The 25,379-nt window shown below is 42.5% G+C and overlaps 1 protein-coding gene across 4 annotated transcripts in view; it reads right to left on the reverse strand.

The window, feature by feature from the left end:
• KIT (KIT proto-oncogene, receptor tyrosine kinase) overlaps window positions 1-21,136 on the reverse strand; it is a 76,186-nt gene extending 55,050 nt beyond the window's left edge. For 2 of the 4 annotated variants that reach the window (XM_017651780.3, XM_017651776.3), the window contains exon 1: window positions 20,944-21,136. In XM_017651780.3, the coding sequence (XP_017507269.2) occupies window positions 20,944-21,010 (67 nt within the window). In that variant the 5' untranslated portion in view covers window positions 21,011-21,136. The remainder of the gene's footprint in view (window positions 1-20,943) is intronic. The other 2 variants (XM_017651781.3, XM_017651779.3) reach the window with 1 other exon arrangement.
• Window positions 21,137-25,379: the final 4,243 nt, after the last annotated feature.

The raw sequence follows: 25,379 nt of genomic DNA on the forward strand, positions 1-25,379 counted from the left end.
GATGTTTGTATCATTCAAGTCTGAAGGAAAGACCCTTCTCAGCTTATTTTGCATATTTTCTTCTAGATATGCAAACATCACCAGCAGCAAGGCTTTCCTAGGGCTATTTATTGTTATTTCCTACTCACTCATCCTAAGAAAAATACAACCCAATGTTTGAGGAAGCAGGACTTCCCCTTTTGATCTCAGACAAACATAGTACAGAGAGGAAGCCTTTCTCCGCCTTCATCAAGTCAGTCTTTGGGGAGTCAGATAAGGTCTGGATTTGACAAGCACAATATATTAGGATCCATCCCTGTAGCAGAAAAGAGGAACTTTCTCATTTCCAGTGGGTTTTTCCCAATCGCCCAGCACAGCTCCCGTGGTGTGTAGATTTCCGTGTTTTGAGTTCTGAAAAGCACTTACAGAAATCTCACCCAGATAAGAAGTACTATGGATTTGAATACAATAAACACCCAAACAAGACCCTCACCATCTGCAAGGTTTGGGTGGGGAGGGGTGACGCTCTGGACTTCTTTCAACATTAACGTCCTTAATTTAAAGAATGACTGCAGAACAAAGGAGAAGGCAAGGAGGGCACAGGAGGGTCAGCCACCCAGTCAAAGGCCAGCCTCACCCTGAGACCTGCACAGGTGCTAAGGAAGAGCCCTGTGTGCTGGTGGTTCACCTCCTCCAGGCAGACCCTCCTGGCTGCACGCTCCAGGCACAGGGCATTAGAGCCCTGTCATGAGATTCTGCAGAAGGACCTCTAGAGTATAAACTGCCTTCACATCAACGCTGTCCCAGGTGCGTGTGGCGGCAGAATGCTCCAATACTAACTGATTGCCAGACCATTTCCTCCTACCAGGAAACTGAGAATTCCTCAAAATGCCAATTCCCAGGCTCTGGAGGGGAAATGAGGTTGTGCTAGCAGCAAATGAAAACTTAAATAAAAAAAAGACTTCATAAACTCTACTTCTAATTACATCACGCTTAAATCTAATAACATCAAATTAAATACTATTAAGTAGGGGGCATTTTAAAAAAATTTACTATCGCAAAATATACGTAACAAAATTACCATTTTAACCATTTTTAATTATACAGCTGAGTGGAATGAAGTCCATTCAGTGTTGTGCACCCATCACCACCACCCATCTCCAGGACTTTTTCATCATCCCAAAGTAAGACTCTGTAACTATTTATCAGCAACTCCCCATTCCGTCACCACCCCTAGCCCCCAACCACCTTCTACTTTGTCTCTGTTAATTTGACTTCTCAAGAAACCTCATACAAGTTGTCCTTTTGTGTATCACTTATTTAACTCCATATGATATCTCCAAGGTTCATCCATGTGGTAGCATGTGTCAGAATTTCATTCCTTTCTAAGGCTGAATAATAGTTCATTGTGTGCTTACACCACACTTCTGTTTATTTATCCATCCTGACATTTAGGTTGCTTTCTTGGGGCATTTTTTAAAGTCTGTCTTTAAATGAGATCTACATTTTTGAAAGGCCTCTCTCATTTTCTGATTCTGAAAAATGCTAGGAATTATTCTTGGCTTAAATAGATATTTAAGCTAATTTTCACCATAATAGGTAAATTAATACATTTTACTAGCGAATATATTCTAAAGCCTGCCTTTCATGGACCTGCCAGATAAAGGAAATTGTGCCTTCCCCTCCATCCCATACACAGAACAGACAGAATGTATTTTTTCCTTCTGTTTTCACTTTCAAAATGTCATTTTACAGCCACAGGACTGGTTTCCACCAAAGGAAGTAAAAACAAAAGTATTAATTTAAAAAAAAAAAGAAGAAGGAGGAGGAGGAAGACGAATTTTATCTCATGCAGTTGCCAGAGAAAAGGTTACCAGCATTGATAACTGTCTTGTAAACAGACTTGAATTAGTGGGGGCAAAACAGTTTAGCTGCAGATCTGGATAACAAGCTGAGGCGAATCCCCACTCTCCCTTCTTCTCACAGAACAGGTGGAAACATAGAGGGAGCCTCTTTGTATTGCCTTTGCATTACCTTGTCAGAAAAGAAGTTCTGTTTTTTAGGCACTGGAGAGAACCAATTTCCAGGAAGGTGATGGATGGGGTTTTAGAGTCTTAGTTTAATGTAAAGGATTCAGACTAAGGTTGAGACCAAAAGTGAGAAGCGTGTCCCCCCTTGGAGGGAGGCCCCACCCTAGACGAAGGTGGGAGGCCTCATTGGAGTGGAGGGCAGAAGAAGGAACTCATTCTAGGCAGCCTCAATGCTCTCATAAAATACAAGGCAAAGTCTCCTTCAGAGGGGTCTTCAGGGGGCATGTTAGCAAGTTACTCTCAATTGGTTCAGAAGAAGTAATATATATATATATATATACATAGCCAAAGCAAATGTGGTGAAATATTAACAACTGTTGGTTCTGGGTGAAGGGTATCCTGGAGTTTGTGCTAATCTTCCAACTTTTGTAAGGTTATTCAGAAATATTTTAAAGTCTGTAAGTGAGCCGATAGTGGAGATGAAATGAAGGTGTTTCTCTGAGCTTCCATGAGCAAGTGAAGTAACAGGAATACAATGAAAAAAAGGGTGGGGGTTTTGGAGTCAGACTCATGGATCCCAATCCAAGCTTTGTGAGATGCTGGAGAAAGTACCTGATCTCTCCAGACTCAGTTTTGATGTCAATATACTGGGGATAAAATATTTCTGAATTTTTATGTCATCTCTAAATCCTGTGTATACTTTGCATTCAATAAATGGCCCTGTTACTACTACTTGCTGTAATTATTGTGCTTGACAGCAACAAAGGAGGACAAGAGAGGACTACAGGAAGCATTAGAGCCATGCTGTGCTTCTGAAAGGGCAGGAAGGCAGGGGATGTGGCTGAGCTACAGTCATGAGGGAAAATGGTACCTGATAAAGATAAAGAACACAGGCACCCAAACACAGGATTATAGCTATTCACACTATCAATACTCCTGGCAAGCTTAGCAGATGACAGCTATTCTGATTTTAGCTATTTCTGAGAAATTGTGTTTGTGGTTTTTGTTCCAAAATGTACTGTGTTTATTACACTCACTTAAGCTAACAGGAGTTTACAATAGGTACAAGAGAATACACTGAGCTTCCCATGTAAAAAAAAACAAACACAACCACCAACTAATTTAGAAATAGCAGATTATCGGTTCCTCTATTAAAAGCAAGATTCCCACAGCATGTCAGAATCTTTAATCCCCTATCTTTAAAGAAAGTTTGAGCCCTCACTCTCAACATATGTATTTTTATAAGTTACACACATGTGTGCTATTAGCAATCTTTCTATTTAATATTAGCCAGGCTTAGTTTCTTATTTGAGACAAGTGCCCCACCTTGAAGCATTAGTGCATTTGTCTCTGGGAGGCAAATCCCATGCTTTTACCTTCTAGGATAGGAATGAAAAACCCTAGCTTTATCCAGGCCAAGATAAACTGACTAAAATAAGGCAAAGGAGTGCATCTCTGTGGATGGAAGAAATTTGATGCCCAACTTCAACTTCCATGAGCAAAGCAGGCAACTCTTCCAGGGAGCCCTGAGGGGACAGGGGGCAACAGTTACTTCCCTAAAAACTTCCCAGGTGCCACCTTTACCACTCCTACTTGCTGGCTTCTGGCCTAGGTGTATGAACATCTCCAACATCAGAGGGTTTCTCTCCTTTCCCATATCCACGGAAGAGTAATATTCAAGAACTTCTCTCAGAGGTCCCATAGGTCAGACCCCAAATTAGAACCAAGTTATGAGATTCTGCTGCCACTGTGCAAGGGACTCGCCTTTCAGTGGTAAGTAAATAGTGGAGGCAATTGCTCCCATAAATAAAATACCATAAATAAATATCATTAGGTGATACCTCTATCAGAACTGCATAACCAGCCCATGTCCCAGGGATAAAGATGGGATGCCCCCCACCACACCATTCACTCAGTTACTTATCACTCAGTTACCTATCTAAAAATATTTACTGAATACTGGCTGCGTACTGGGCCCTTGGGCAGCAGCAAGCAAGGTAAGGTCTCTCCCTCAATGGAATACATATTTCAGTCTGCTTGTGAACAATAAACCAATAATTATGTAATTTCAATGCAGTAAGTGTGAAAAAGTGCACTGTACGATGAGAGCTAGCCTGACCTACCCCGGAGGTCCAAAGGATTGGAAAGGATACATGGGAGCTGGGATCTCTGCACTAGGAGCTAAGGGATAAATGTGGGACTCCTGGCAGTGGGCAGGGGGGTGGCTCCTGGGGAGGCCACAGCTCGAAGGAGTTGGGCACCTTTAAGGAGGGAAGAAATCACTGAGAGCAAAGGGTGAGGCAGGTACTGTGTACACAATGCAGATCAAAAGGAGGTGGGGGAGGCCTTGCATGGGATCTACATGGACAGACTGTATTCTAAGAGCACTGGGAAGTCTTCGAAAGGTTTAAATCACAGAGGGACATGATCATATTTGTCCTGTTAAAATACCACCTCTAGAAGGGCCTTCCCATCTCCTCACCCCCGTCACAGGCACAAGTTCTGAAGGCCCCTTGCAGCCTCTATCAAGGCACTGTCCAGAGGTACTGCAATTGTCTATTTTCCTGTCTGGATCAACCAAAACTCCTATCTATCTTTTTAGTGCAACACAAGGAGAACTGAGAATTGCACCGTGGTCTGACATTCAAGAGGCCACACAGGCTTTAAATTCTTAATTATCACAGCCCAACACTGTGACAAAGCCCAGTAATTTTTACCCTCCAGACGAGCAGTTCTCAAACTTTAGTCTGTACCAGAATCACCTGGAGAACTTGGTTAAAATGGATTGCTGGGCCCTGCTCCCAGAGTTTCCAGTTTCAATAGGTCAGGGGTGGGGGGTGGGGAGGAGAATGTACTTCCCAAGTCCCAGGTAATGCTGCCCTGCAGGTCCAGGACCCCACCTGGAGAACCAGTTACTCCCTTCCCCTTCAACAGTCAGCTACCAGAAGAAAACCATGGCATTAGTGCAGCAAAAAATTATTACCAGGATCTGTGTCTTGGAACTCAAAGCAAACCTGCAAAAACAGATTTTCTTTTGAGTGAGCAAATCTGCCTGGCTTTTACACCTAGAAATCGGCCTCGCACTGGGTCCCCCTGACAAGCTTTGGCAGACACTCGGGCACAGATTTCTCGAATCCCCAAGCTTTAAAAGTGGGAAATGTTGCAGAATTCACCACTCACAGCTACAGGACTCCAGAATAGTGACACTGGGTGGCAAATACAACTTCTGTAACACATCAGACCTCAATCTGGTGCACTACATCTGAGAACCCAGAGCCCATGTCCACAGCCCACTCTAATTCAGTGAGGGCCTCCTAGCACCCAACTTGCAGTGGGTGAGAAACTGCAAACAGCACAGGCTTCTCCTTAGACTGTATGTGTTCTTGCACACAGCCCTATCAAATACCAGACATTTCATGGTGAGCAGATGCCATTCACCAATTTCTAAACTGCTAATCAGATAATTGCTGCAATAGTTAATTCTGCAGTCATACTACATTTGAATAAACAAAATAAAACATAATTAGACCAAAGCAATCACATTGGTCTAAAAGCACACTAATGGACAAAATTAGCTTATTCAAATTTGTTGCAACATTCATCAGAACACTTGCTGGTCAATTTGCTTAATGAGTGCTCACGTTTGCCCTTATTCTTCTTGGGTGACTTTCACTTAGAGCAATACATTAAGCCTGCTATCATTTTGCAAAGAATTTTTAATGACCAAGCTCTGTGTTTGAAATGATTTCTTCTCAATCTCTGCAGAAAACAAGAGGAAATAACTGAAAATGATCTCACTCTATTTTCCAGAATTTAAAAAAAAATGTGTCCAATATGTCCATTGAGAAAATTTTACTTATTCCTTATATGGCTTTAGGATAATGGCTATTCCTAAAAGCAAGGGTGGGGAAGAGGCCAATTCTAAAATTGTAACCTGTTAGTATGCAATTTAAATCCACAGCCAATTGAAGGAAACTCAAGTTGGAGGAAGGAAATTTAGTACTTTTGGAAATCTAAATTAATATTATGTCAAGACCTGGCAGCACTTTTTTCAAATGACTATAATTAGAGACATGCAAATTTTTCAATGGTGAAAAAACTGGAAGAGAAAAATATACATAATTAAGTAATTATTTTATCTTTATTATATTGCATTAAAAGTATAAATGTGGTTTAATGATTTTAAAACTATAGAATAGCATTATCTCCTTTGTAACTCAGGGAATATCACACCAAACCAAAAAAAAAAATAGCAAAAGTATGTCACTTTTTCATACCATTTCCTGAGAAATAATAGCTTAGATATGAACTTCCTGATACTCAGATGATTTCAACCATTACATTTTGGCATAAACAACAAGCTTAGAAAGCTAATGCTAGGGAGGCTGTAAAGTGTTCAATTCCAGTTTTCAGGTGGTTTTTTACTCTAACTTTTCTCTATATAGCATATTTTATAAACTTATTTTGGAAGAAAACCATTTTCAAGGCAGTTGCCAGTGATTTAATGTTTTAAGACTTTGCTACTTCGGTCCCGATCTGGAAGACTCAAAGGTTACCAAATTTTGCTTTAAAAAGCCTACACAGATTCCAGCCGTGGTTATAGTGGTTAACAGTATAAATAACCGTCTTGCTCCAACAATAAAGACAGACAAATAGGGCAGAACCAAAAACTCACAGGCATCTACAGTGAACCAGGTGTGAAGGTATCCTCAGGAACCCTTTATATCAGGTGGTGAGGATGAGCTACCAACAGCTTCAAGAATTGCCATTAGGTAGTTACTAGAAAGCTCAGAGGGCCATTCTGAGGACTCCCACAGAAACTGGCAGAGGCCTTTGCAGGCTAATTTCATTAATGAATGCAGAGGGAATTATGACCCATGTATGTGCAATGTGCTGGAATATTCTGCAGTGGGGGAAGGCTGATCCCCATGACCTAACAAACTAGACAAAGCCCCATAGTGAGGATAAACTGCTGGAGATAAATCTAAATGAGCAAATGAGAAAAAAGGAAATGTTCAGATGGGTGAGGGATTCAGAGGGTGGCAATGGGGACAAAAAAATTAAGATATTAAGATGTAAAAAACAAAGTCCGTATTTTTTGCCACTTTATGCAAATACTTTAAATAGGTACTCTGGAACTCTAAGGCTAGAAAAGCTATGCTGGCCCTACTGAAAGTATAGGAAAACTCATAGTGAATAACAGAAAAGAATCACAGTTGAATTTTAAATAATTAAAGAAAAAATAAGCAAATCATATCCCTAGTATGGACAATGAAATTGCGCCAGAAAGACACAAAACAAATTGAAAGTTATAATATAATATTTCAAAATGAGCTAAAAGAAATTAAATAAATGAAAACTATAAAGACCAGCATAAATGAGAATTTTAAAACTCAGAAATGAGTTAAAGAAAAATGAAGATTTGAAATGGAAGAACTAAGAATTAAAAGCAAAAGACAATCATTCCAGAAGTGAGCAAATAAAAGAACACAAGAGCAAGTAAAATTAATTTGCCTTAAAAGAATTACAAGACAGAATGGAGGAAAATTTTTAAATTCAAATGGATTATGAAAACATTAAAAGGATTTGAGAGAAAAGTGGTCAATATAGAAGACAGGCAAAGAAGACTTAACATACATACAATGGGAGTCCCCAAAGTCAAGGAAGAGTAGAACAAATAGCAAAAGCTATATTGTAAGACAATTTTACTGTGGAAATAAAGAGAACAGTTGAAATTATATATTAAAGTGGCATTTCGTACCCCTGGAAAAACCAATACAGCACGGTCAACACTATAACACTACTGGAATCGAAAGAATAAAGGTAAAAAACATTCCTTTGGGTGTCTAAGCAAACATACCAAGTTAAGTGTGGGGGGAAAAAATAAGATTGTCAGAAGATTTTAATAACACTTTAAGGTAAAAACACAGTAAAATATTAAAAATACTTGAGCAAAAAAAAAGATGGGGGAAGGATTTTATATCAGCCAACTTGACTTTAAAATAAAGGCTTCAGACAAGCTCTTCTGAACATGTAATTCAGTAACTACTTCCCATGAGTGCTGTTTAAATTTATCTATTAAAGCTGAGCCTCAGAAAACCAAAATGTCAGGAAAGACAGGACATGAGGGTTAGTGGCAAGTATTACTATATATTTACTTGCAGAACTAGGACTAAATGGCATTAATAAAGGAGACAGTAGAGTATGTGACTGTTGTATATTCTGATGAAGTAATTTTAGTACAGCTGTCAGAAAAATTAGGGGAGGGAGGATTATCTGAAAAGTAGAATATACTCAGATTGCCTTATAAATAGTTAACTGGGAGCAAAAGGATCCTACCTCAAATCCCAAGCCAGGGGGAGAAAAGGAGAGGAAAGAACAGGCTACCAGCTAATTTAAATGTCATAGTAGGAAGCCAACAGACAATAGCCATCCAGAAAGAGCAAACCATGGGCATTTGTAAAGACAGCGGTATAAAGTCAACCTTTAGAACAAAAAACACAAATTGTTGCAAATACCCCAAAGGTATACCCTAAAAAGTGAAAGAAAGTAGAATGGTAGCTGACACACTATTCATTAAGTAATCTTTATTTTTAAAAAACCCAAACTGAATAAGATAAAACCTCTACATTACAAATGTACGGGAAATGCAGGGAACAGAGAACATGTTAACCACCACCAGAGGAATGCAACCAGCAGAATTCAGTCTGTCAAAAAACTGCACAGGACAAATATTCAGTTTCTTCAACAAAAAGAGGGGAATAGAATCTACAAGTAGGAAATGCCTTAAAGGCCATATCAACCAATTGCAATATGGGGATCTTGTTTGGATTCTATCACATATTTATATCTTTGTATATTTACACTTATTTTAAATAGGGGAAATGTGAATACTGGACACTGTGGAGTTACACTGCTTTGGAAGGGAGTGACACTGTCATTGTCTTTATGTTTAGGAAACAAAGTCTTTGTATTTTAGAGCAACACAGTGAAAATACAGATGAAATTCTATGATGCTTGAGATATGCTTCAAAGTAATGGGAGGCTGAAGTGGACAGAGGTAAAGCAGAAAGACTGGTTGTTGATCCAAATGTTAAAGCTAGATGAGTATATGAAGGTTCATTACACTATTATCTATGTGTGAAATATTCCATAATAAAATACATATTTTTAATGAGGTTCATTTCCACTTGAAATAAAATGGCTGCTAATAGGTTTTCAAACAACCCAGAGAATAGCATAGAAGTCGTAGGGCCCCAAGTTGATTTTTTTTTTTTTTTAACCTTTCCCTGGTCAACTGACAGCAAACTTAAACAGGGTCTGTTTAAATTTGGGCCCTGAAATTCTCACCCAAAACAATAGATGCTGATTAATCAATGATGATTACAGTAGATGAAAAGAATTCTCTGGCTTAGAAACTAGAGTTTTTTCAGAAACTGAGAACAAATAAAGCAAGTGATTTCATAATTACTTAAAGTCCCCGTACTTGTATACCTGAAGCTGGTAGTTCCATCAAAATTGTTAACTGACATCCTGTCAAGCATTTGAGGAATCCTCCCTCCTTAATGCCTTCAACCGAAACTGCGGTCACTGGGGATGCCTTCTCCCCAGAACTCGAGAGGGTACCACTTTCTGTCCCTCGATGGTATTTACCTTGGATTGCCTCCCAAAGATCAACACAACCATTACCAAAGGCAGCAGGGTCCTACTCCACAGCCAAGAATTAACAGAGTAGGAACTCTTCAGTGCTGAGTAATTCAACATGGCAATTCTTATTTGGAGGGAGTCCTTGATTTCAAACTGGAGAATTTATCACTAAATAGACCTCTGAAAGGCCATCGTCAGGCTAAAACGCAAGAAGTCAGATGAAGTCAACCTGATGTCACCTCACTTGGGCCAGCTACAGTAACAGGACAGTTGAAATATGATGTGCAATATGGCTGACAGCCATGCACAGTGTCAGGCACAAAGTGCCATCAGTGGCACATAGGTATTAAAACCAAAGATGGTCAGGTTTTAGCAAGAAAAAGATGAAAGAATTTAAACTGGAGGTGTAGAACCTCGTCTTGGAGACACACCGAAGAGCATTCAGCCTGGAACCCTGAAGCGTCTCTCTCAGCTGTGAAAAAGCATTCTGGTATATTCTGGGAAAAGTAGTTCCAAACCTACACACTGATGTCACATTTTGGCACATTAAAGCCTCCAGAGTACTGAAGACACCTACCTGTGTCCCCCAGTGTTGCACACGATTACTCAAGCCCCTTTGGTGGGTCTGTCATGAGAAACGCCTGCAGAAGAAGCTTCCTCACAGAAGCTGCAAAGACGGCAGCAGCGAGAAGCTGGAACGGTGGCCACAGTGCAGCCCTTCCCAGGGCAGGACCTGACAGAGAGGACTCCAGCGACGGACACCCCAAAAAAACCCTTCTGGGTCAGCCCCTACTCGCGGGCCCTTCCTCCGCACCCCATCTCTCTCCTTTCCCTGTTCTCCAGCTTTGCCTCACTGGCTCCTCCTTCCCAGGGAACCCAGTCCCTCTGATCTTCTGAGAAAACTTACCTTTTTCTGCTTCCTTCCTTAATTGACCAGAATACTGAACTGAGTAAGTCTCAATTACCTACTTTCTATGAGAGACCCTAGAACATTCTTTTTTTCTTTCTGGGCTCTTTGTGAGCCTGGGCTTGTGACAGAAAAAGAATTCACTATAACTTAAGTTCTAAAAGGACACAGATTTTTTTGCCTGATGTCTTCACTGCTGTACCCCCCCCCCCAATGCTTTAATAATTACTTTTTAACAAATCTATGAATTCCTGGTATAGGGTCAACTTAAAATCTACTAGAAGGGGCCGACAGAAGGAAGCTGTAAATCTTCAGCACCAGTTTTATGGCTGGAGCTGCTGTTCCGGGTTTCCCATAGCGAGAGAGAAGTTGATTACTACCTGCTTTGGGTGTATGTCCCTGATGGCAGGCCACTCCAGTAGCCCTGATGGCATTTACCCCCTTGGTCAGCATCTCTTTAGAAGACAGTCATTCTAAAACTAAGGTGATCATTCTAAATCATAACCCTTGAAAATGCTGGAATGTAAATTAGGCTACATATTCAGATCTACTAAAAAATTCATAAACCCTTCTACATATGCTAGTTTATTTTAAAAACAGGAGAGGAGGGTACTTTTTATGAAAGTGATGCATTTTGGTTAAGCTGGAAATGTGTCTACTATTTCCCAGCAGTGAATATACTGACTATACTAACATATAATACTAAAGATATTTAAATGTCCCAATTAACCATTTTCAAGTGACGTATTTGGAATTAAGAATCCTGGTTTAATTTAACAATGACAAAAAGCCCAAAAACCAGTCGATGAGGATTTATTAGGTCATTTCTTAAAATGAAAATCTTGCCAATGTACATTTACTCAACATCAGTCATTAAAAAAGAAAGCTACATCATGAAATTTAGGAAGGCAAAGTACTTAAAACATTTTGCAAACTACACAACGGTATCACTCTAACAGTACCCATAGCTTTTCCAAGTAGAATGCTCAAATTTTAAAACCTAGTCTTATTCTTTTTTTAAACATGCACTAGCCTAGCAGAACAAACAGAGCCAGTGTCATGGGCCACCTTTCACACTTCTAATTGCCTGCAAATGTTTCTCCCCAGAAACCGAATCTACATTAGATGCCTTTCAATAAATACTTACTTCCAATTAAAAGACACTAAATAATTTCCAAAGTTCCCTGTGATGATGCCTCCTTTGTTCTAATTCTGCTAAGCAATTCTGTTTACCAGTTTACACAGGCCACTATATTTAAATTACTGGCAGCCCTAGATTGTTTCGAAGAATTTTGTAACATCCTTTGAAAGAACCGGAGTCACCTGGGGTAAACCCAAAAGAAGTGGGATGCTTTGTCCCACTAAAGAACTTAAAAATAGGAAGAAAAAAAAAAAAAAAAAGGAGTAAGGGTTTCTTCTCTTTTCATTTTCCCTACTAATTTTTTTTCCACTTGGTCAAGAACAAGGTATTCCCTGGACAGTGCTATCACTCACAACGTTTTCCTTAAGTCACAGACTTCTGCCTCTCTAGCCACCTCCTCCCCAGGGCTCAGTGGCTTGAGGAAGGCAGTAACCAGTGCCCCTAATGACCTTCTAATCACCTCCTAAAACAGGGCTGGGAAGCCAGGGAAAAACCTCAACATGTCCTAAACCACACAGGATGCTTATTCAAGGTGTGGGGGTTTTGCTTATTGCTCTTTTGTTTTGTTTTGTTTTGTGTTTAATGAATGAATTTATGCAGACTGCTACATACTCAGTTTATTATTTCACTAAATATTTAAAACCTGTTAATAAGCAAAGGATCAAGTCATCTGTTGGCACTATTAGATGTTGAACCTCTCTGTGATCTCTGGAGGGGGCATGAAGGTGGTGGAGAGTAAATTAGGCTTGGAACTTTAAGGAATTCAAAGTGAATACCTGGATTTGCATTGTACATACAATATGTGTAATACATGCTAAAGTGAGATCAGTACTTATCCATTTTTTTAATTTATTTCTCTGAATAAGTAACTACATAACTAGATGACACAAAAATTTCAGCACATATGGCATTGTAGGAAATACTGCAATTACTGAAGAATAAAAATCCAGGTGCCCTGAAAATTATCCTGTCTCATCTTCTGCTAGTTTTGTCTCCACAGAGATTTTTTTCTAAGGGAGTCTTTGCCTCACTGTGACCCTTTGCTTTGGGTCCACAAACTGACCAGTTCCCATGCCCACTCTTCAAGATTTAACTCAGCTCTCACATCTTCCTTTGAATCAGCCATTGCACTCAAGAAGTGACGCCTGTTCGTCCATTCCAATGGGAATGAATGTGTGTCCTAGCTTTGGGACCAGGACTGTCATTTAAATCTTACTACAAATCTTCTTACCTTGGTATCTACCTAGTACTTTCCAAGAACAGATCTTAGACTCCTTAAAGGCAAGGATCACATCTCAGATATCATCATACATTTCGACATAACAGGTGAAATGGTGTCGTCAACTAGCAGCTGTGGAACTGCACTTTTGTTTCTCCCGCCTTCCCCGGCTGGCTGATCTCATACATGCCATCGAGCCCTGACCATGAAGGGACGGAAGGGAAAGGACAGGCAGGAAGGGAAGTCAGAATTCAGGATAGTGGGTGAACAAGAGTGAACAGCCCGTCCCCGAGTAATCAAGGGACAAGGACTTCCTTCACCTTTACGCATCTTTCAGCCTGTGTGCACAGCATGGCTGGCGGTATCTCATCAAAAAGACTAGTCAGTTGGGCGATCACAGAACATGCTCCTTCTCCAGTTAGGGCAAATTATGATCAATTATGGACTTCTCCAGACCTCAAACTTCCTTTTGTTTTTCTTACTTTGACACTCAGCTTAAGCTATCATACTGCACAATTCATTCTATGGTTAGATTTCCCCCTCCCTCATTTCACAAAAGATCAATAACCCATGTTTAGGCTGTGGGGTTCTTCATGGATATTTTCAATACAGCCAAAAATTGTGATGAGAACAGTGGATCAGGTTAGAGTTTACCCAGAATTTATGAAAAACACTCTAACCCCAAACCAAGGCAATGAAAAAAGAAAAACAGTTCATTATTTTATTTAGAAAAGCTCTCATACAGGCCCTGAGAGGGTCCTCAAACCAGCAGAGGTGAGCAGGACCTAACCATTTCAAAATGACGATTTTGGTTTTCCTCATAACTGCAACAAAGTCCCCATAACTCACTCTGGCAATGCAATCATCTTCTCCAACCCTTCCAAAGAATTTTCCCACAAAAATTCAATTTCCTGAGGGGCAATATAAGCTACTTCCATTCTGTCCCATTCTTCACTCAGGTACTACAAATATTTGAAGATTGTCATTCAGTCAAACTTCCTTTACCTTATCTTCTCCAGGCTTAAGAAATCCAGTTTCTTTATGTTACCTTCAAAGGGCCTATTTCCCAAAACTTTAATCAACTCTGTCCTCTTCTATACTCCAAATGTCCATTTTGTTCTCTGAGAAAACCAATAAACATACTTTAAAAATGGCCTAATGAAGAGAATAAATGCAGGATTATCTTTCTGCTATGTACTTCTTTTCATGAAAATTTACTTTGCATTATATGATTGGTACACAATACACAATTCTTTATAATCACACCATAATATTACAATGCAGCCTGCACATGCTCAAAGAACAAACAGCAGAGCCCAAATCATATCCCCTCCCTCAAAAGGGCTGCTTCTCCTCTTGGATTTCAGTTAATTCCACAGAACCAGCAGTTCTCCCAGCTGCCCACACCTACAGTAACTCCTGCTCCTCTGCAACTCATCAGGACCTGACACACTGGGTGCCAGTTAATTTGCCCAGTGAGTTAAGTTCACCATCTTTATCTTCCTCATGTTTATTAAATGCTCTCCCTTCTTTTTAGAGCATGCACCCTAACACCCAGGCCCTTACCACTTCAACCAAAGGCAATCAAAAGTCCGACTGAGCATCCCCGACCACCTCCTCACTGACACACAGCTCTAAGCCACGAGATTAATATTCCTGAAAGAGGCCCCTTAAACTCTCCTTTAGATATTTGTATAACCACATTCATAGCAGCGTTATTCATAATAGCCAAAAGGAGGAAAGAATCCAAGTGAAGACTGACTGACGAATGGATAAACAAAGTGGGATATGTGTGCACATGTACATATACACACATGCATATACATAGACATAAATACACATACAAATACAACATGGATGAACCTTGAGAGACATTATGCTAAATAAGCAAGCCAGTCACAAAAACAAATACTGAATGATGAGGTCCCGAGGGTAGTCAAATTCATAGAGACAGAAAGTAGAATGATCACTGGGAGGGGCTGGGGAGGGGACTAGGGAGTCAGCGTTTAATAGGCACAGAGTTTCAGTTCTGCCAGATGGAAAGAGCCCTGGAGATGGGTTGCACAATAATGTGAAAGTACTTTACAATACTAAACTTTACACCTAAAAATGGTTATGATGGGAAACTTTATGTGTATTTTACTAAAATTTAAACACACACACATACCTCTTAGTCTCAGCTGCCCACAGCAAGAGGGTGTCCAAGTTTTCAGAGCAGACTGGTATGTTTCAACTGGACAGAATGGTGGAATGAGCAACCCCGGACTAGTAAGCAAAGCCTGGAGGGCCACTGCTGGGGCAAGTCCACCTTACCCTTGACTTCAAAGCTTTTTCAGAATCTGGACCAAACTCAACACTAAATATACCCTCCCTCCAATGCTCCACAAGGCCAACCAGAGAGCCTTTTCTCTTCCAATTCCCTACCCCCAGCCATCGCACCAATTGAAAGATTTGACAATCCTCAAATAAGACTCTACACCTTTGAAATCCTGCCCAAGCACTTTGGACTTCTTATGACACCAAATTCTACTTTAAATGGGTGACTGCGCTCTTAACCCTGTCCCTCCCCCAACCCTAGCCCATACCTGTTGGTTGCAAGAACCAAGGCATAGGAATTAATAAATCTTCATTGAACTAAATCCGAAATGAGCATTTATTATGTTCAAAGCTCTATGCAAGTACTGGAGAATAGGAGAGATGTTAAACAGATATTTACTGAGCACCACTGTGCGCTCAGACTGGGGCAATGGGCCCAGTTCAGCTGGGCCCCTCACCGGTAGTGCACGCAGTCACAGAAAAAGCTCCTTACTCTCAAGGTGCTTTCACTGCCACCTCCAAAGGTAACAGGGTTCAAGGACCCTATGTGAGCTACACTTGCTTATTCACCTCAAGAAAACGGCCATTTAGACATTCCCCCTCCAAAACGTCTATCCAGAAATGTGTCCCCTTTGATGGAAAGCAAACTGTGTATACAGTTAAACAAAGAACCAAGCAAAAAAGTATGTATTAGCACTAAAGACATTAAATGTATAAACTTCATCTTAGTACAAAAAGAAAAAAAAAAGCCTCTATAGGATCTGGTTTTAACTTATTTCCATTTTTTTTTCACCCTCAGACAAAGCTGAAAGGGGAACATAAAATCAGCCCGATAGTGGAGTCCTGGTGCTTTCCCTGTGAGGTACCGCCACTGGGCTAAGCACGTGACATGCATACTCTCATTAGGAGGGTCCTTTGAGGAGCCCTATTTTGCCATCCCCATTTAAAAGATGAGGAAATGAAGCTTAGGGGTAAGATAAAGTCTCATCCCAGACCCCAAGGCTGGCAAGTGGCTGAACTGGATAAAAATCCAGGTTTGTCCATTTCAGAGCCCAAGCTCTTAGCTCTAATGTCACATGCCCTGAATGACAACTTACCTTAAATCTTAAAGTTTGCAGAAGTGTTGAAAACCTGTCAGAAAGGTATGCACTGGAAGATATCTAACAAAAGAGTGTCACAATCAAAATGTAAGCATGAAGGCTACAGCATAAGATGAATGGAAAAACTAGCAGGTATGAATGTTTTCATTGGAGAAATCTGTAGGTGTTTTTTTTTCTGGGGAAAAAATGTCCAAGATCTGTCTGATCTGTAAAATACTTTACAGATAATAACTATGGCTAATTTGTACTGAGCTTGAACTGTGGGTATGCCAGGCAGCACCATTCTAAAAACTTTATATGTAAAAACACATTTACCAGCACAACGAGGCCAAGTAATTTGCCCAAAGTCACACAGCTAAAACTAGGATGACCAAGTAAAGTTCATCAATGTTAAGCAACTTGCTCCAAGGCCATAGAGCTGTCAGCCATGGAGCCAATAGACAAATACAAAGAGGTCTTCACTCCTTCTGTCTGTGCTCCTTCCACTAGGTATTAGTGTGGTCCCATCTGCACTCACTACAGCCCAAAACGAAATGCCTACATGCCTCAGGGCTGGCAGGATAAAGCAATATTGCCTGAAGAGCAGGGATCCCATCTAAAGGAGCAGTTTCCAATTCTTCAAAAGAACAGAGAAATCTAGATCTTGATATACATTCTCCAGATTTTTAAATATTGCCTCAATGTTTTCTAAAAAAGCATCATGTGGGCCAAAAAAAACATGTCCATGGGCTATCAGCTTGCAACTTCTCTTTTTTAAGAGTCTGAAGTCAAAAGATGGGCTGTCTCATATCCAAAATGCCAGAAATCAGAGCTGCTAGGTCACACTGACTCACAAGTCCTCTCTCCTTTCAAGAAAGATTTACACTGGATTTGCCCTAGATTCAAACTTTTACCTTGGGTGACTCCCTTGTAGGTCCCTCCTCACTCTGGATTTGCAGCCAAGAAATATCTATTCAAGTTACAGAAACTGCATATGAAATTTCACATATTTAAGATTCCTTCAGATGTCTTTCAATCCCTTTTTTTAAAAGTTACCATACATGAATGCAGTAAAATAAAGCACTTTCCACATCCAAGTCTGTTGACTGTTAAATCAAACTCATTCTAGAGAAAATGCAACAGTCACGTTGACCACTGCCTGTGAGGGGTCCCTGGACTGCAGTCCAGCTTCAAGAATTCCGCTCAGGACACCACAGCTCATTTCCTGGTGTCCTTTAATCAGCGGGAGGAGACATGAGGAAATGAGTCCAACTCCTTACAGCAACTTCCAGCGGCCAACTACAATGGCAACAAAATCCATCCGCACAATGACATCTGCATGTGAACATGCTCCAGGGGAGGCCCTCAGAATAAGTGACACCTTCTGAAGAGCATTTGTTTGGGGGGAAGAAAGGCTATGAGTAGTAAACTGCCGTATCTCATCGTGCCCATGCAGGGTAAATGGCCAGTTACAGGACCCATTCATTCATTACTGGGGGTTTTCTCTTTCACAAGTAACCCTATACAGCACTAAGACCACCTAGATATTTTGGGAGTGGGGGACGGGGAGAATGTCAACCAATTTACACCATCATTTTAAAGATGGCTTAGGTTCATTTCTGAGGGACCCTAACTGGAATGGGGCAGCTCACACCTTAAGCCCTCACACCCAGGGTCAAATGTCTTCATAATCCCCAGGGAAGCTACCATTTAATGATGCTCCCCCCACACCCCCAGTGAACACTTCCCTCAGATAAAGAACACAACTCAGACACCACAAGACAGGCAAATTCTAGATCTTTTTCACCAAAATTGGGGAGGTAATGACCTTGGCCATCCTTATCCCAGAACCTTCAACAATGTTTTACATTAACAGGTACTCATTAAACAGTTCGAAATGAATCTCACTTAATTGATTTTGTTAAGTCATATGAATGAATATACAACTAGGCATATGGGCCCAATCTCAGGCTTCATCACTGATTTTGGGGGGAACTGACTTATCCTCAGTCAGTTTCCCCATCTGTAAAATGGTAGGGATGTTAATAGTACTACCTCCATGGCTTGTTGAGGGCTGGAAACCAGGTAAAAGGCCCAGCAAAGGGCTTGTCCCACAGCTTCCAATTAAAGAGCAACAACCACAGTATAATTCACATGTAATGTGAAATTTAAGGCACATCAGAAAATGAATTATAACAGCACAACATACATGACTTATAAAGTCCTAGGAAAAAATGTGTGGATGAGTGGGAAAGACCGGAATGGAGACACATGAATTTCTGGGATCCTTTTATAAGACCATTCCATTATTTCCAATAGGATATCTACACTGTAGATAGTCCATGTGTCCAGCTGTGGGGGATGACTCTAGCTTCACACCTGCAGGAACCAGGAGAAGATATGATTCACTGTTCTTTGCAGGTTCATTCTGCATTCTGCTGGGCACAGGAGTTGTAAATACGGGGGGGGGGGGGGGGGGTTAGTGCCTCCTAGCCTGAAAAGATAAACAACAGGTGAGTATGTGTGTGTGGATTGAGGAAATGGCAGCATATATCACATCTCTCTGCTTTAGCCAGGGGCTGACCAGTAGGATACCACCAAGCGGTCTCTGTGATCAGGAGCAGAAATTCAAGGAGGCAGGAAGGAATCTAGGAAAGAGTTTAGATAAGTGTAGAGTCTGTCCTCCCAGCACTGCAAGAGGAGGATTTTGGACCCAAAGGATCCTTTATGATACAAAGGCCTGTCTTCGTGAGGCCACTGTGTCCCCCCGAATTTAAGCGACCTGCCCAGGGCACACAGCTAACAAATGGCTGAGAAAAGGAGAACCAGAAGGGCAGCACAAGGCTTTGTCACTGTACCATACTGCCCCCCAGGAGCCAGACCTTAAAATTTCCTTTGCCAAAAATCTAATGGATGGAGCAAGGCTAATTATGAGGAAGAAGGAAGCAAATGATTCATTTTATTTTTAAAAAGGGAAACACTGTGTGTTTTTTGAAGCTCCCCTACGCCATCCAGTTCACACACCTTAACTGAAATACAAAATGCCAAGGCACAAAGATGTAAGGACTAAACATGCCACCTGAAGCTCAGCGAGTCAAATTAGCCACATAATCTGGAAACTCAATCAGGATGCAAGGCCCCTCTTCCCCCACAGGGAAGCCCTCTCAGTGCCTTAAAAGCCTAGGAAGGGGGAGGCTGCATCTTGAGACTTTCTGGGACAACTGGCCAGTAGTCAACTGAGTCCCACAATAGGTCCTAGCGATAATTCCTCTGGAGCCGTTGAATTCCAGTGAAGACTCACTTTTTATCCTTACCCAATTGGGGAAAATGACCTGGGAAGGAGCGGGGCTTCACCGGTTAGCCAGGCGACCTGCACTCGATCGAGCACAAGCGACATGCAGATAAAAAGGAAAGAAGGGGCAGGAATCTGACGGAGGGCTACCAAGAGCCTGCAATTCCTCCTTCTTCACCTTCACACCCAAGTTCCCGCGCAGATATAACCGGATTTTCACAACAGCTTTAAGATCCAAGTAGATGTGCATAAAATTCCACTCCATCTCCCGCACCCTACCTCAGTCCTCCCCTAAGTGGTATAGATATCATGTGGGAAGGGGTGATGAGACTCTTGAAATTCCCAAAGAAACAGGACCTGAAATTACAGGTCGCAGACACCGTTCGAACAGCTTGCAGAGCCCCGCCAGCCCGGACAGGCGCAGTGACTGGGCAAGGGAGACGGCAGCGGTCACGGTTCGAAGAATCCCCGCCACCCCCTGGGAGCAGGCGGCAAACGCAGCCGCCAGCCGCTCCGAGGCGCGTGGCAGGAAAGAAACAGCACCGCGGCAGAAAGCGGCGAGCCTCTGGCACGGAATTTATAAAGCAAAAAGTCTGCAACCTAGCGGCTGCTTTCCACACGTCCTGCCCAAGTTGTCCCCTTAGCCACCACCTCCAGGTTAGCGGGGGCGGGGCCCAGAACCACACGCCGCGGTTTACCCGTGCAAAAGCATAACCGAGGGGTCTGGGGCCTCAGCCTGCGACTGGTATACACCGGGGCGCCTAGCAGAACGGCAGCGCGTCCGTCCCCAGCTCTGGGGCACAAAGGGCGCCCGCGGTTTCGAAAGGAGCGGCCGCAGAGCAAAGAAAGGGCTCTCCAACTTTGCCCTCGGCGCGGCTGAGAACCTGCGGACTCGTTCTCGAGTGCGCGGGTCACACACGCACAACTTTTAACAAAAGGAAGCAGCGGCCGCTCCTCCCACCGCGAAGATAACGCGCTGGGTGCGAATCCCGAACCCGCCCGCCTCGGCCCCCGCGCACCCTCAACACAAAACTACCCCCAAACTAGCCCGCAGCCTGCACCTCGGTCTCTCCTAAGACCCCTCGCTGCCCTCAATCCCGGAAGACCCCTAGCTCAGCTCCCCCAGCGCCGGAGGCTGGAGGGCTCCTCTCGCAGGTGAGCGAGGCAGGGCTCAGGAGAGTTCGGGGGACGCCTCGAATCTTTTCAGAGGCTGAGGCGCACCGGCACCGAAGGGGCAGCAGCCACCTCTCTCGACACACCCCAGCGCGCTGGTGCCCTCAGGGCACTGGCTGCGCCAGGAAACGAGGCCCGGGGGTCCGCAACGCTCTCCCACCTGTCTGGACGCGGAGCAGGAGGAAGAGAACGCAGAGAAAATCCCAGGCGCCATGAGCGCCTCTCATCGCGGTGGCTGCGCTGGAATCGGAGCTCCGTTGCACGTTCCTGCTCTCGCCCGAGTGCGCCGAGCGCGGCAAAGCCGAGCCCCCAGAGCCGCGAGCTGCGGGCCGCGGCCCCTCCTCCCAGCGCCCTCCCACTGCGCGCCGGCCACGCCCCTCCCCGCTGCCCCTCCTCGCCTCCCCTCCCTCTCTCGCGCTCGGGTCTTGCTCCTTCGCCGCGGCGTCTGGCCGCCTCTCTTGCGACGTGCTAATCCCCTGGGGCTGAGCCCGCAGGGAGGAGGAGAACAGCATGCCGGCCGGCCGTCGCCGCGCGCTCCCGACCCTGGTGCCGCTTCATCTCATCTCTCCACCTCTCCTCCCCTGTGATGTGCTCGGGCTGCGGGAGGCGGCTCCCGGACGATGGTGGTGCTGCTGGCGCTTTGTGCGGCCGGGCACCACGCGCACGTTAGGGCGCCGGCCCACCACCTGGCAGGTGCTCCCCACATAATAAGGGTCCGCCTTCCGCCTCTGGAGCACGCTCCCGAGGGAGGCGGCTAGACGCCGCTGGTGGCGGAGAGGGTGCGGGGACAGGAATTGGGGGCGGGAGGGCGGAATTGAGCCGGACACTCTTCTCTATTGCTTTTAGTCGGGGGGGTGGGGGGGACCAAGAGTGGCGCCTGGACGGAGGTAAAAGGCTGAGTCGGGGCGCGGGGAATCTTTATGCTCAGGATCTACACCTGCTTCTCAACCTGCAAGAACACAGTTCGTTTCTATTGGTCGGCGTGGCCTCCGCCCAAAAAGCCCTGCGGAGACCTTCCTGGAGCCTGGCTTTGGAGCAGGGAGGGCCGCCCTGCGAAGTTTGCTCTGGGAGCCCGAGTTTTTAAACCTATTTGCACCAGAGTCCTTATGCTAAGCCCTCTAGGTGACTTTTCTTGCTGTTTTTTTTTTCCTGTACAGTTTTTCTGCCTGTCAGATGGAAGTTACCAGGGTGGGGACTCCGGCGTTCCTCTTAGCCTCTCCCAAGAGCAAAATAATAGTAAAATGATTTTTAAGCCAGGTTCCACTTCCTAGGAAGTACTTTATCCAAGCTAATAGTATCTGTATGGGATTTTATAGTTCCTCATTACATGGAATATTATTTCATGCTCACAATAACAGCCTTGTGAGCTAGGTAAAGCAGATAGGTTTATTATTTTAGTTCTGAAAGTGGCCCAAGATCCCATAGCTAACAGGGTACCCAGTCATTTTAAGACTGACTCCAGGTATGAGGAATTTTACCTATGCACTCTAATAAGCCAGGGTATTTAAAAATGGAAAACAAATGGGAGGTGACAATCAGAGTGATGGAACAATTTTGATACACCTAGTCTTTTCTCTAAAGTAACATCTGAAATTCATAGTTAACCAGCTCCCCATCCCTGCCACTTCATTTAATATTGAAAACTCTCCTATTTACTGTTAATAACATCTAAACTGGCTTAAGAAAAATTACTTGTAAAGCTAATCACTTAAAAATTATTATTAGTAGATCAATATGTATTATTGCTTCCCTTTATTCATTCAACAAGCATTTAAGTATTTATTGTGAACAGGAGGATCTAGGCCCTGAAGTACCATTATTAATAGATGTGGGTCCTGCCACAGTACTTACAGTCAAGTGTGGGAACACACCCCCCAATATCCTAGCAAATAGTGTAAGTCATACAGCTGTGAGAACTGAAATTCAAAGCCCTCTGTTTGGGCTCTGGGCCATCACACCGCATCTTGTTCTTAGAATGACAGAAATAAAAGCTACCACTCAAAGCAATCATAAGTTTCTGGGATCTTGATTTATTTCTAAACTCCATTTTATAGTGAGAAAAAAATCACTCTGAGTTAATATCAACATTATGCCTGTAGAGAGATTTACAATTTTCTTCTTCAATTAGCTGATATTGGAGAGAATAACAAGTCTTCAGAAGAGTGGGTGAAAAGAGACCATATTGCAATTTAATTTTAGGCAAGGAACTTCCATCAGAAAAAAATACCAGAATGGGGAATTATATAATGCTGGACTGCCATTTTTCTTCACCATTTAAACACCTATTGAGTGCCTAGGTAGGCACAAGACCTACAAAAGCAATAAAACAAAATCCCTGCCTGGGGGGATTCACAGTCCAGGAGGGAAAACAGATACCCACATAAGAAAGCACAGGATCTGCTTGTGTTCAGCCAGAGCACACCAAGTTAGCCATATTGATTGGAAGAATATTAAAATCCTTTCATACTGATTTTTGAAAAAAATCTACTCTCTTAAATAGCTAAGTGCCCCCTAACCCCAAGCCATTTCTTGAGATCCTGAATCTCTTCAGATCCAGCAGTAAAAGGCCTAGTGCCAGGTACAGCAGAAAGTCTCCAGTCCCTGTGCCTTTAGGATTATCAGCTATTTTTAATAATAATTCCTGCCACCTGTGTACTGAAAGGAGACATAGAAGGTGCTGAGTGAACTGCTATGAGAATGAACTATATTTTAGATCATGTCCAATAGAAACATTTACAGTGATGGAAATGTTTTTTATCTCAAGTAGGATGTATAAGAGTAGTTCCATACTCTGTGACAGCCCTGGACCCTTTCATGAATTATATTTTATAATTTTCTGTTTTCATAGTTGTATTAGTGATGACTCCTTAATTGCAGCTCATAGAAACCCAGCTAAAACTGAACTAAGCAAACAAAGAAGCCTAAAATAACTGGAAAATTCTTACAACTGGAAAATCAGAGGATGATACTGTTCCAGACTTTTCTAGATGCAAGAACTCAAAGTCATCAGGACTTGAAGGTGGTGTGTGTGCGTGTGTGTGTGTGTGTGTGTGTGTGTGTGTGTGTGTGTGTGTATGTGGTGTATGTGTGCTTGCACATGCATTTTTTCCCAGCTTCATCCTTCAACAATACTTCCCTGTATTGCTTCCTTTCCATGTGTACACTCAGGCAGCTCTAGGCTTATAGCTCATTAGTACCAACGGAAGCACAGGTTTTCTGCCCTCACAAACATCTCCTAGAAAAATACTGACCTGGCTTAAGTCACATGCCTTTCTGGAACCAGTTATGAAGCCAGACAGGTGGAATATGATGATATGATAACTGACCAGGTCTGAGTTACATACTTACCCCTGGAATAGGGGTTGGGGGTCTACTTCATCCCCACTGCAAGGCCTAAGCATGGAAAGGAATGTGTGTGCAAAGATAAATTGAGATACTCTCACCAGAGGAGTGATCTGCAGAGAACAAAAGCTGTTCACTAGAGTCTCATACAGCCCAAATCTCAAACTTGAAAATTTTTATATTTCTGATTATAAAAGATGCTTATGGTAGAACATTTAGAAAATACCAAACATTAAAAAAAAAAAACAAAAATCACCCAAGATATAATGACTGAAGAGTTCATTTTGGTATGTTTTAAATCTTTTTTCTCTTCTTTTTGTTAGGGTTTTTTTTTCCTTTGTATCATTTAGAATTTTACAATATTTGCTAGTTTTCTATCAAGCTTTTTCACTAATAATATAAGTATTGTCCCATATCATTAAAAAGTCTTTGGAAGCACAACATATTAAGTCAGTATAATGTTTAGTAGTATGAATATATTATAATTCTGAATGCTTAACCATGTCTCTTTTTTTTCTAGTTTTTTTTCTTCCAGTTTTGTTTTTTTTTACTATCATAAATTACTTGGTGATGAGTATCTTGATGAATTAAACTTCCCTGCCTTTGGTTATTTATTTAGGATAGATTTCTAAAGGTAGAATTACTTCATCAACAGTATAATCTTATTCAAGTTTGCTACTTAATAGTCCTGATTTTCCAGTAACCATTTGAAAGTCTTGTCCATAAAGTGGGAAATGAATACATGATCCTTATTGGTGGACTCTGTACTAACAACAAGACCTCCAAGTTTGTGAGGCTGTAAGAAGGTAGTGTATACTCTTAGTTCAAGCTTTTGTTCAGTATTTATTGAACACCTTCTATGTGCCAGATGGGCCACAGTCGGTGCCTGGCAGCAGTGCAAGTTAGATCAGACTCAGATGCTGCCCTCATGGGATTTGCAGAGACAGAAGAGAGCCACATAAGGGGATCAAAGATTCAATTCTTATACAGACTCTAACAGAGGTGTGCACGAGGTGATGTTTGCGTGCAGACGAGCACCTAAATCATTATTGTATGGTGATCTCATGAGGCTCCCTCAAAGCCTTGGCAGTTAAACTGAGGAATCAGGAGGAGAGGAAGGCAGAGCAGGTAGAAGAGCATGTTCCAGCAGCAGGAAGCACACATGCAAAGGGCTGGAGGCACAGAAACGTGTAAGTATGAAGAACAGCTTGCAACACAGTTAAGAAAACGGGGCCTGCCAGGGAGGGAAGAGTT

The sequence above is a fragment of the Manis javanica genome, chromosome 5 (genome assembly GCF_040802235.1).
Source record: "Manis javanica isolate MJ-LG chromosome 5, MJ_LKY, whole genome shotgun sequence".
Classification (NCBI taxonomy): Eukaryota; Metazoa; Chordata; class Mammalia; order Pholidota; family Manidae; genus Manis; species Manis javanica.